Source organism: Gorilla gorilla, chromosome 3, assembly GCF_029281585.2.
Source record: "Gorilla gorilla gorilla isolate KB3781 chromosome 3, NHGRI_mGorGor1-v2.1_pri, whole genome shotgun sequence".
NCBI lineage: Eukaryota > Metazoa > Chordata > Mammalia > Primates > Hominidae > Gorilla > Gorilla gorilla.
Genome location: NC_073227.2, coordinates 112,617,196 through 112,630,559, shown reverse-complemented (window position 1 = coordinate 112,630,559; position 13,364 = coordinate 112,617,196). Strand labels below are relative to the sequence as shown.

Below are 13,364 nucleotides of genomic sequence, written 5' to 3'. Positions count from 1 at the left end.
GACTACACCACAAGAGAATAGAAGAGCAGTCCCTCTTACATCTGTGGATGAAGCATCACCCACATTAATAAGGTGTTAACAATTGAAAAACAATTTAAGAAGAAATGTATAATGGTTCTTATATAGGCCATGCTTCCACTGGGCTATGCTGAGAGTTGTTGGTATATCTAAAAAGAAAATTCAATGGTTTCTGTTATTTCCATTCACAGAAGCAGCAAAGAATATCTGGATTCTGAGTAGCAAGATAGCAACTGCCACTAAACCACTAACACAATTTTGTTGGTTGTCAGATAGCAGAGATTATCAGAAGCAGGAATCAGTCTTCTGGATTTTAATTCACTTTAAATGTCATACAACAGAACAACAGAACAGGTTCTCTTTTCTTTTTTTTTTTTTGTTTTTTGTTTTTGTTTTTTTTGAGTTGGAGTTTCACTCTTGTTGCCCAGGCTGGAGTGCAATGGTGCGATCTCAGCTCACTGCAACCTCCACTTCCTGGGTTCAAGCAATTCTCCTGCCTCAGCCCCTGAGTAGCTGGGATTACAGGCGCACACCACCATGCCCAGTTAATTTTTGTATTTTTAGTAGAGACGGGGTTTCACCATGTTGGTCAGGCTGATCTTGAACTCCTGACCTCAGGTGATCCACCCGCCTCAGCCTCCCGAAGTGTTGGGATTACAGGCGTGAGCCACCGTGCATGGCCAGGACTAAGTTCTCTTGTCTCACCAAAGCTACTAAGGTATTACCTGGTCTTTGGATTTTAAGATACTAAGTCAATCAATGACATGACATTTTAATGATGTTGAAGTTATATATAGTAAGCACTTCACCAGTTTTAGGGGTTTATTCCAACTTAAGTTTGGATTTAAGTCCACGCAGCATTTCCTTCGAATGATATTTCACCACCCCAAGAAGCTATGAACTAGTAAATAGAAAATATCTTTCAATGTTCTGTATTTCATTAATTAAGTTCCTAGGCTTCAGCCAGAACACAATTTGCTTTTTTCGTGAGTCATTGCTATTCTCAAACTATAAGACTCCTACCCTCTCATTGTTCAAATATTCCATATTTACATATCAATTAACAGATGTATCAGAGCAGAAACAACCATGTGACATCCATATCACATTGTTTCCACAAGATGAAATGTTTTTATAGAGGACATAACACTTACAACAACAAAGAACACAAAAAATATAATTCACCTGCTATTAGCATGCTTATTTTAGTACAGATATTACTATTTTAGGTGCAAAATCAAAATACACAACTTATGGGTATATTAATACTAATGAAAGAACTAAGATTCATGTTCAAAAGGCTGAATTCTGAGGTTACTAAATTTAGAACATTTCCTTTCCTCATGTCCACCTATGACTGAAAATCTATCATCCATTGTTTAGCACAAATAAGTAAAAGATCCATAAAAGGAAATATTTAAATGTGTCACAGAAATCATATGAATATGATATGCCAAATGAATTTATTGTATCTATTTAATTTCTATGCTGCAATGATAAACTTCGCCCTGTAATTACTATAGGTTGAGTATCATTTATCTGAAATGCTTGGGACTTGAAGTGTTTTGGATTTCAGAATTTTTTCAGATTTTGGAATAGTTGTGTATAAACAATGAGATATCTTGGGGATAGTACTAAATGTAAACATTAAGTTCATTTATGCTTCATATATACCTTACACACATAGCCAGAAGGTAAGATAATTTCATACAACTTTTTTCTATAATTTTGTGCATCCATCACATGAGGTCAGGTGTGGAATTTTCTATTTGTGGTTATCATGTCAGTGTTGAAAAGTGTCAAATGTTGGGGCATTTGGATTTTAGATTTCTGGATTAGGGATCCTCAACACATATATCCTTTTTGTCCCTCTACACATTAAAAACTTTTTTAAAAAATGTTTCCAAAGTGATGTTTGAAGCAAATCAAATTCATAACAGAATGTACTCAGAGGAAATTTACAATGGATTTAAATTTGTCTATTATAACAAGAATTTTATGCATTTTAATACCACTAACAGAATAGAAATATTGTGTGTTCCTGGAATTAGTACATTACCAAATGACTAAATATTTATGACATTTGTAATGTTATAGCAATACTACGTAAAATGTAATCTGCTCTTAAGTTCAGATAAAAAAATTCTATGAAATTTGAATGGCAATCTGGGAAACTAAATGAAATCTAAACTCTAAACTTGTCTCTCAGGTTAATTTCAGTGTGTTTGGCCTGGTGTCACTTGATCCAAATCACAAAAGAAAAAGAAAAAGAAAAAAAACAGATTTCCTTTCTATTTGAACGTTTTCTACAAAACTCAGGAATTATATAAGTTGAAAGAAAAAGGTGTATCAATTTTAAATCATTTTATTGATTATTCTCTTAGGACTGAATATTCAGAAAATTACATATATATACTAATGCCCAGCTGTAAAAGGAAATCCTTCCCTTAACCTAATATTCCCTTCCTTACCACTTTCTTATGACAAAACTCATAGAATTCCTCATATTCTATTAAATCTTCGGGTTCTCTACAATCAGTATTTTGTCACTTGTAGTCCACTAAGAGCACTTTCTTTAAAGTCATCTTTGTCCTCAACATTTTCAAGCCCAGCAATCAAATCTCCATTTGCATACATACAATTCAACAGGGTTTCTCACTTCTCCTTCTAGAATTACTTTTCTCACATGGCTTCCAGAATACCATGTACTCCTGGTTTTCCTCCTGTCTCCCAGGCTACTCATATTTCTCTTTTCTTGCATCCGCTGCTCTCCTTGGACTCAAACTTTTGGAATGCTAAATGACCTAGTCTTGGAACTCTTCTCTCTCTGCATGTCTTCCCCTCCATTCCTTTATTTTTATTTATTTATTTATTTTATTATTATTTTCTTTCTTTTAATTTTACTTTTCCCTAAGTTATTGGGGTACAGGTGGTATTTGGTTACATAAGTAAGTTTCTTTAGGGGAGATTTGTGAGAACCTGGTGCACTCATCACCAAAGCAGTATACACTGCACCATATTTGTTGTCTTTTATCCCCACCAACCCTTCTTCGCAAGTCCCCAAAGTCCACTGTATTATTATTATGCCTTTGTGTCCTCATAGCTTAGCTCCCACATATCAGTGAGAACATACAATGTTTAGTTTTCCATTCCTGAATTACTTCACTTAGAATAATAGTCTCTAATCTCATCCAAGTCATTGCAAATGCTGTTAATTCATTCTTTTTTATGGCTGAGTAGTATTCCATCATATATATGGAATACACACATACACACACACACACACACACACACATCATAGTTTCCTTATCCACTCATTCTTTGACAGACATTTGAGTTGGTTCCATGATTTTGCTATTGTGAATTGTGCTGCTATAAACATGCATGTTCAAGTATCTTTTTTGAATAATGACTTCTTTTCCCCTGGGTAGATATCCAGTAGTGGGGTTGCTGCTGCATCAAATGATAGTTCTACTTTTAGTTCTTTAAGAAATCTCCACACTGTTTTCCATAGTGGCTATACTAGCTTACATTCCCACCAGCAGTGTAGAAGTGTTCCCTGACTGCCACATCCATGCCAACATCTACTGTTTTTTGATTCTTTGATTATGACTATTCTTACAGGAGTCTATATTTACAATGATATATTCCCCAAATGTACAGCTCAAATCCCAAACTCACCTCTCAATTTCAGGATCATATAATAAACTTCCAGTTTAAACTCTCAAGTTTGATGTCTAATAGAAATACAAAATTTAATAAATGCACATTTTGATTTGTACCCTAAACTTGCTCATGCCCCCATATTCCGAATATTAGTCAACAGTAACACATTTACTCCATGTACTTGGGTAAAATACCTTGGAAGCCTCTTTACTTTCTCTGGATCTCTCCCACCTGGCTCATCTATCAGAAAATCCTGCTTTTCCTATCTTCACATTATGTCCACAATCTGATAACTGTACATTTAGCTAAGCTACCACCTTGATCCAATTTGCTATTGTCAGTTTATACTTCTACTCTATCCAGTGCACTTAAGCAAAGAATGTTATCTTTCTAAAATACAAACTATTTCATATCACACATTTTATCTTAACCCAAACATACCTAGAAGATTTAAATACCTTACCATGGCCTGTAAGTCCCTACAGAATCTTCCTCAGTGCCCTCTCAGACCCCATTTACTTCCACTTCCTGCTTTTCTCACTGAACTATACTCCAATTGCCTTTGAATATATTTCTTAAGTAAACTAAGCAGATTTTCTTAGTGTCTTATCTCATGGCCATCATTCTTGCTATATCCTCTGACTGAATTATTCTTCATCAGATATCCACATGGTTCACATCCTTTCTTTGGATCAAGTCTCTGTTCCAGAGAAAACATACTTTGTCACCCTTCATTCCCTCATTTTGCTTCATAGCATTTATCAAAATTTGACATTACATCATATATTTTCTTATCTGGTTGCCTCTTCCATGAGAATGTAAGTTCCTTAAATACAAAAACATAGCTTGTTGGTTCAACATTTTAATTTTAGAGACTAAAAGCAATGCTTCATACAGAGTAAATTCAGAATAAAATGTTTGCTGAATAAAAGAATATTCTCCCAATTAGCACACATACTACATGTTGGTAGTAATGCTTATATTACCATACGCTTTCAGGAATATTAACTTCTAGAATTATAATGACTTTATTAATGAAGCAAATACCTTATTTAAGCTTACTTATGAAAAAGTCAGGTACTCTGCTCAATAAAATGAGATTATTTTTTAAAATAGTACTTTTAATTATTTTAGTTTAAAGAAAAACATATGCGAATTGCTATTGTAATATAATTTATTACCTAATGTTTTTCATTTTAAAAATCTGTTAATAAGGAACTTGACTACAGAGTGATTTAAGAATATTTAAGACCGTAAGTAGGCCTTTGGTGCTTAGCTTCTGGTGTTCACTTGGCTTCCCTGTATCTACTCAAGAAGCTTTCGGGGTCAACTCAGCCTCAGCTTCACATTGATGACCACTTGGTGAACAACAGTAGGATAAAAGCATAAAAACCTGAAGCAGGAGTCCAGGATAGTGAAGAACTTTGAATTGGTTGCTTTCTTTATACTCTACTTTTGTTTGTAGTGATATCAAGCATATGTTAATATTCCTGATGCACTCCCAGTTTGCAAATTCTAAAGGCAAGTGTACATACACAATGATAGTTGATACATAAGACTATTCATCCCTCCAATTAGTGTTAATAAACACTAATTTTGCAGTGTTCTATAGGAGTGATGCTGTAGGTAACACCTTGGTACTAATAATAGACAAAATGAAAACAAAATCGAAAACAAAAAACAAATCCAGCTCTCTCAATCAGATACTAGTTATCCAGAATATCTGATGAAGAAATATACATAATTCTTGTTTGCAACAAAGACATCTTCAATTTAAACAGTTCTTAACTTGTGTAATTAAGATTTCATGTTCCTTATTTCCCCTTGTATTTCCTTTTTTGAAGGTCACTCTAAGGCAGCTATTAAATATAGCCACACTTGACAATATCTCTTCTCCCAATTCCTTTCTGTTCCTCCTTAAATATAGCAATTGTTCTCCATTTAGTTCATATAATCTTAGAGATTAAATGAACATTAGTCTAAATCTTATTTTAGGGTTGATAAAAATGAAGACTAAAAATTAAATAACTTTCCAATGTATTCAATTAGCTATTTATAAATTGAGATTTAGTCCAATACCTTCTAAATTCTAATCCAGAATACTTTTTTTATTATACCTTAACATTGCCCATATGTTTGTCAAATTCTCTGAAATGTGTGTCCACATCAATATGCTAAAATTTGCCAATTTAATGACATGAATCCATAGATGTTCTAATAATCAATTCCAGAACTGTTTAGTATTTTTTCTTATCTTTTAGACATCTGTCTAATCATTTAATTTTCCAATAATTAATGAACTTTGACATAGGGCAAAATCTAACATAAGACAAACCATTCATTCAGTTAAACTAGTGTTGCATTCTCTAATAATGTGAGTTTGCCAATGTTAAAACTAAATTATCAGATTAAAAGTTGCCCTAAATTTCATCCTCCATTATTCTTATAATGAAATATGCTAGAAGGAAGATAGTGCCTTTTTACAAAACAAATAAATTACTATGTGAGAATAGTTATGAGTTTTACATGAACAAATAAACCCTATAATTGTGGTACTTGTAGTGAGAGTAGTGGTGGAGGTGCAACTATGCAAGGAATCGATACAATGCATACAATTAACCAGGCAAAAATTATCTGAAAACATATATGGTCATTCATAAAACTCAATGGTTGACATTATTTTTAGATGTATTTGTGTCCATGTGTTTTTTTTTCCCCCACAACTCTATTTTTCATATGTTTTGTCTCAAAAACAACAACCAGTTTGGGACCTCAAGTATCCATAGGTAAGCAGAGCTACCACCGTTAGAAGCTGCTTAACAAACTACTTTATTCACTAATGTGTGTTTACTCCAGCAGTATTAAACACACTTGCATCCTTCCTAGTGTCTTAGATTTTATTCATAGAGAATAAGTATTAGTTTAAGAAGATATTTCTCTCCTATTTTAAATATGAGAAAAAAAAATTGTATCACTAGGTCTAGCAATCTAATTTGTTTCGAGGGTATCAGGTGTGTTGATATGTCCTAGCATTAAATTCTTACAAGAATAAGAGACAGGGATCATATTTATTTTTCTAGTTTGAAAATAAAAACTACCTATTTTCTTACAGCATCACAAACCTCATTAAAATGACATTTTTTTCTGAGAATTTTAAAAATATTTCATGTGGTTTTCAAGTAGTACTAAAAAAAAAAAGTACAGCTCAGAATGCAGTGACACCTAATGGCAAAGATATCTTTATAGGCCATAAATGTATTTTCTAATAAACATTATACTACAGTAATACTTTCTAAGTATTGCTACTCACCAATATGCTGTCTGTAATCTAAAATATCATGATGATCCAATAGAAATGTGAATATCTTACTTTTTAAAATAAAGTCATATACGTAGGTGTAGGTGAAGAAAAAAAACTTCTAGATTAAAAAGTGTGCTTTTGAAATTGCAATGGCCCTTTAAGATAAAATTACCATATGATAAAATTAGCCTGAGATATCAGAATGGAATAAAATGTATCTTCCATCGCTCCTAACAATTTCAATTGGCTTTTATTTTTGAATAAATCAAAAGTTAATCACCTGGATTTTTATTCCTATTTGGCTTAAAATTTATAACAGATATTTAGTGGATGTACATTTCACCTGGAGTAGAAAGCAAAGGCCCTTAGTGTAATGGCTTATTAGTCATATCATAGTTGGTATCTTTGATTAATAACAACATTCTCTAACTTAATACACACTTGAATTGTGCTTCAAATAACTGTATTAATGATACAGAGAAGAATAGTAAAGCCAAGTCCCTTAGTACATTCTAGACGTTTACACAGTTATCAAGAACTTCAGGAACAAACAACTACTATAAGTAGAAAAAGGATAAAATATCATTGAGACATCTTACACAATCCAAAAAATCCTTGAGGAGTCCTGGGGGTTATCATTAACCAATGCAAATCATGTAGTCAACTGAAAAAAAAATGGTAAAAGAACAGCACATCTTCTGGGAATACTTTTATATTCTGTAACTGTCAAAATAATCCTTAGTGCAGAAGTAAGAACAACTGGTATTTTACATTTACAATCTATTATTGTTTTTAATGTGTTGACACCTTTTATTTACCCGATTTTGTACTTTAATTTGAACATTCTCATAGTGAAAATATTCTGTGGATTGTCTTAGGTTTCTCAAATATAATATCACAGCTGATTATTATTTCAGAGGATAAAGTATCATCTGTTTGTGAGAAAAACATGAATAAATGCATCTTTCCTACTCCATGTTGACATAAGGTATTTTACTATGACTGAAAACAACAAAAATATGCTAGTGATTTGTATAATATATGAATAAGTACACTGTTTGAGTGTTCCCTTGTAGAGATATATAACTGAGGACAGCTAATTTATAATCAGTTCTGTGAGCACAGGAACCAGATAAAGAAAGGAGCATATATTAAACTGTTAAAACATGAGATCTTCCATAGTTGATATGAAGCAAAACACAAACTGTGCAGTTGACTGGAAATGCCACCTAATCCCTGCTTAATTAAAGCAGTGCTCTAAACTCCTGTTGTGTTTAGGGAGTAAAGAGTGTGGGACGACTGACGTATGAAGAAAATAGCAGTCAGCGTGGCTAATCTCAAAGACTTTGGAGCTTTCTAGCTACATAAATCAGAGCGACTTCTGAATAGCCTCATAAAACACAATATCATTGCCATTCCACTCACGACTTTTTGGTTCTTCCTACAGCATGCAGATCATTAGGAAACTTCTAAGCAATCAAGTAATGTGGGTCTGATGAAATTACTCAATCAATGCATAGGCTCAAAGTAGAAGCATAATTCAAAATTGCATAGTTTTTATATGTCAAAAGACCTTTCTTTAATTGGGGCAAAGAAGATCACAACGGAAGTGATTCATTTTTAAATACTATATGGTTGTGTATCTGTGTGTGGATGTGTATTAAAAATATATGTAATTATTAAATATTTTTAAATATTTGAAACTCAAAGTAATCATAAAATTGTGCATTTTTGACTAAAATAAATACATTTTCATTTCAATCATTATGGTTTAACCATTATGTTTCATCACTGTAGTGAATCAATATGTTTAACAAAACATATTAGAGTTTAAAATGTGTAATTGACCTTATTAAACTACCGGCATGAGGTAAAAACTGAAGAGAAAGAAAGAAGGAGATGATTTTCATGTATATATAAGTTGGTTCAATACCAAAATAATTCAATATATAAAAAGCCTCTTAGAGCAGTGTCTTTTCATCTTTCCAGTTTGCCTGAACTACATATTGCAGCTACTTTCTGCTTGAACACATCACATGAGGCTGGGAAAACCTTTCATTTCTGCATATCTCCTTCCATCGCTAGAGGTGAAATATTCCCTTTCACTCCAGTTTCATCACATTCATTCCTTCAGTCCTGAACTAATATATTTCCTCAGAAACATATTTCTCACATTAAATATTTAAATGAAGGCAATCACCTCCTAAAGAAAATTAATTCTTTTCCTATTCAAACAAGTAAGGAAACTAATCCAATTCATGTTAACTGGTGCTTTACAATTTTAATATGGACATTCGGTTTTGAATTTACTATACTTTTGCTGAGAGTAGGGGTGGAGGCACTGAATTACACACATACTACCCGTCATCATTTTTTATTTTTTTAATTTAGGAGTTAATGTTTTTCGATATATTATAAAAGATAAAGTTTTTGAAACAATTTGCTAGCCTCATGACAATATTAGGTAGTCTATAAAACAGCTAATTATCTCATCTAATGTACTAATTATATTCAAGTCAAATTAACTGTCTCAGAAGTAACTGTATCTGCTAGTAGGATATACACAGTTAATGTATACAACCAACTTTCTAAAGAAATCTGTAATTTGTACACAGTTACTTTTTTAATGTGATTATAGCCACTCTGACAGACAACAATATACAAACTAAAAAATACAACAGTTTTGTTCTGTTTTGAAACAGATGTCCAGACTGCATTGCAAAATAATATTTAACTAGTAAGGGATAGCAAAAGCTGTAGGTATTTGTAAATAATGTATTTATCGTGCAGACCACAGAATAAGCGATTTAAAAAAAGCATTTTTCCACAGGCTTTCCCTCCTGAGAGATGAGGAGCCTACATCAGAAATCCCTAATCATACAATGAATATAAAGGTATTATGATTATATATCTGCATTCCTGCTCCAATCATTTACAACTAGATATAAATGTATGCCATTTCTCTAAAAGGAGCATAGTTCATTTCTGAACTCTATCAGAACATTGCTGAACCACTCAATGAGACCATAATTTCTTGCTGAAAAGTTCTGAATCTGTAGGCACTGTTAGCCCCCAGGCAAAACGGGATCCAGCAGGCAAGCTATTAGTGCTTGATTTACTTAATGCACAAATGCTAGGTTTTCTGAATCCTGACCTCATTACCCCTTGCACAGAGACAGACAGTTCTACTGATATAAATGATAGAGAATGGCAGACATGTTTACAAAGACAGCCTCTGAGACCAAGAGAGGGAGCCCCCTGGAGCGGAGCGGCTGGCCACTGTGGGCGCGCGCGCCAGACAGAAATCCCTCGCTTGGGCGGGCACAATCGCCACCTGCAGTAGGTTCCCCTACCAGGAGTATGTGTACGTGCGTGTGTGTATGTGTATGTGTGTTGTGCGGTGGAGAAGCAGAGGTACAGAAAGGGGAGAAGCTGTGACCCATCTGTCGCCTCAATTTGCAGAACACGAAGCCATGCGTACAGATAAAAGTCCTGTGCCCAGAAAAATTCCCCCAAAGGGACCTCTCTGCAGCCCAGCAAAGAAACCTTGCTGGCTCGGTAAGCGAATTTCCGAAAAAGAAATTGTCGCATTAAGGCAGAAAAGGCTGCAAGAGCCTGTCTCCCGCTCAGCTCTCACGGATTAGCAAGTGAGAAGAGTTGGAGCCTGAAGCTGCGAGCGCTGTGCATGATAATGACGCGCAGCCCCCCGCCCGCCCCTGCTCGCCGCGGCCAGTCCCGGCCCGTCTGGTTGCCAATAGGTGGGGCCACCAGCATCTCGGAGCCCGCTCGGCAGTCCTTCTCAGAGTCGCGGCCCGCAGTAGTCCCGGCGCCTTCGCTGTCTGCCTTGCGCGGCTACTCGGAGTTGACTGCGAGGCGAGGCGAGGCAAGGCGGATGTCTGCTAAGCAGACCCCGGGAGCAGCCTGCGCGCATTCGCTTCCCCGCGTTTCCCAAGCGCCCCGGGGTCAGTTTCGCCGCCGCGCCAGGCCCCGGGAGCGTGTCCGAGGAGGCGAGGCACGCGACAATCAGTCCTTGGCGACACTGTCGCCAGCCCCTCCCGCCACCGTCTCAAAGACTCCACGCGAGGATCATAAAGCCAAGAAGATGTGAGAAGAGAGGGTGGCTGGGGGCGCATCCGGCACCCCCGTCACCATCGCACTAAGCTGCGGCGAACTCAGCCGGCTCACGTTGCAAAACCACCTGTTCGATCCGAAGGGAGCTCCCCCTACCCCCCAGCCCAGTTCTTTTCATCTCACAGGTGACAGCTTCTCTGCTCCCCCAAAGATAAATTTTTAAATGGAGCAAATGTACATCCGGGAAAAAAAATGTGGAAGATAAGAGTCAATTAAACTCCCTTTCCCCACACACTTAGAATCCCCCTGCAGTTCCCAGCACACACTCACACTCAGGTCAACTGGAGACCCCCACGCATCCAGCCACATTCCACGAATCACCGCAAAACAACAGCACAAGTCAGTCGAGGTTCGAGCATCCACATTCTTTCAGAAAACTGAGCAAGTGTGAGGGAAGGGTAGCGGGAAGGGGCAATGAACTGAAGCCACCTCCAACAAGACACACAGAGGGCGGAGAGGGGGAAAGCGAAGGGGAAACATTTGAGAACTGAAACGGTAAAAGTAACCACGAGCTGCACCAACCCTTTCTTACCGATGTGAATGATCGAATCCGCATTCGCCGAGTCCCAGGTTCGAGACCACCAGACGGACAAAACCAAGAGAAAGGGGAAAACTTCCATCTCCTCCTATGCCGATTCTCTTGGAGGATGGATTTTCTTCCAATTTTTTTTTCCAAACAGTCCAAAGAGTTTGAGGTCACGGTGGAGTTTAGCGCAGCTTTTTCTTTTTTTCTAAATTCCTATTGCCAGAGCAAAGCCTTTTATCGTCGCCGAGAAAGGCAGAAGGGAATGACAGAAAGAGCCCAGCCTGAGGAAACCTCCTTCGCAAAGCCGTGTCACTTGGAGGGGAATTTTTGCATCGCCAGAGTTGTTTGCAGTTTGGCTTTTGAAAAATATATCCAGCCTCGACTGCTCTTGGGCAGGGGGAGAGGCTGGGGCTCAGATCAGACCCATCGCTGCGCGGGGGCCGCGGGTCTCCGGTCCCAGCTCCGCTGCAACTTCCAACACCCCCCTCACGCCGGATGTGCCCCCTTCCCCGCACCCTCCCGAACCAAAAAAGACCCCCGCCCCCGCCCCTACAGCCCGCAGAGAATCACTGGTCTTTGCTGCCAGAATCTAAGTGGAAAGGAAAGATTAGGAGATTCCAAACGGAGCAGCCAGATTCCACCAGGGAGGGGGGAAAAAAGCCCTCTCCAAGAGGGGTAAAAAAGTGAACTTCAAGGTAATGCAGATAGTAATGCAGAGAAAATTCCCTTTCTGCGTGAGGCGCGGAACGCAGCTTGGCGAGGCGGGCCCGGGGAGCCGGTTTGCTGGGGCGCGGTGGCGGGGGAGTTGCGCCGGGCGCGAGCAGCGGGGCCGGGCCAGAGGAGGGAAGCCGCCGCGGGCTGCAGGATGCTTTTGGAGCGTTTCGCCTGGCGGGATGCAGGAAGCAAGGAGCGAGCCTGGCAGCTTCAGCACCAGCCCCACGTTGCCTAGAAATGGATCACCTAGGAGAAGGAGCGAGCCTGCGAGAGAGCGGTGCTGTCAGGCGGAGAGAGGGGGAAACCAAGAGAGGAAGAGCTTCTCTCTAATAACCACCTCCTCCCCCTATCTGCAATACAAGGGAGAAACAAAATAGTGCTCTCATTTCCCATGGAATCTTCAACCGGGACTGAGAAAAAGGCAGGACTGTAAAAAGACATTGAAGCTTTTTTTTTCCTTTCTTTCTTTTACGAGGTTAAATGCAACCTAAAAAAGCCACCCCACTTATTTAACCTTGCTATTCTCTAACAGGTATCAGACTTTTTCTAGTCTTTGCCTGGAATTAGTCACACTGGTTGAAAACAAATTAGGGACACCTGGTCACTTAGGGAAATACAGACCTAGAAAGCTTTTAATGAGATTTCAATTATAAAGTTATAAAAAGGAGAGAACGTGCTAATTACCTTTTATACAATGATTTTTTTTTTCTGTCTCCAGTGTATTTTTTAGGCAATCAGGATAGAGAAAGGTTCCTGAAATCCTTTCTATTGATAGAAATTCTTCTCTATTAGGATAGAAAAAGATCTTGAAATTAAAATAAAAAAGCAGAATAATTAAATAAAACAGAAAAATGTTTCATAAACATTTGGTCAAAATATTTCATTGAGTAGCTTAATAACCTATGTAGATAAATTCCGAATGAGGAAGTTGGGTACTCTCTTCCATGGAAAAAGCTGAGGAAGTCCTGAATGACAGCCTCTCAGTCTCCAGTGAAAGGATTTTCTGCA

The 13,364-nt window shown here is 37.5% G+C and overlaps 1 protein-coding gene across 1 annotated transcript in view; it reads right to left on the bottom strand.

Moving 5' to 3' along the window:
* Window positions 1–12,861, bottom strand: part of GRID2 (glutamate ionotropic receptor delta type subunit 2) — a 1,455,891-nt gene extending 1,443,030 nt beyond the window's left edge. Inside the window, exon 1 of the mRNA XM_031010484.3 lies at window positions 11,649–12,861. Coding sequence (XP_030866344.1) covers window positions 11,649–11,736 — 88 coding nt within the window. The 5' untranslated portion in view covers window positions 11,737–12,861. The remainder of the gene's footprint in view (window positions 1–11,648) is intronic.
* Window positions 12,862–13,364: the final 503 nt, after the last annotated feature.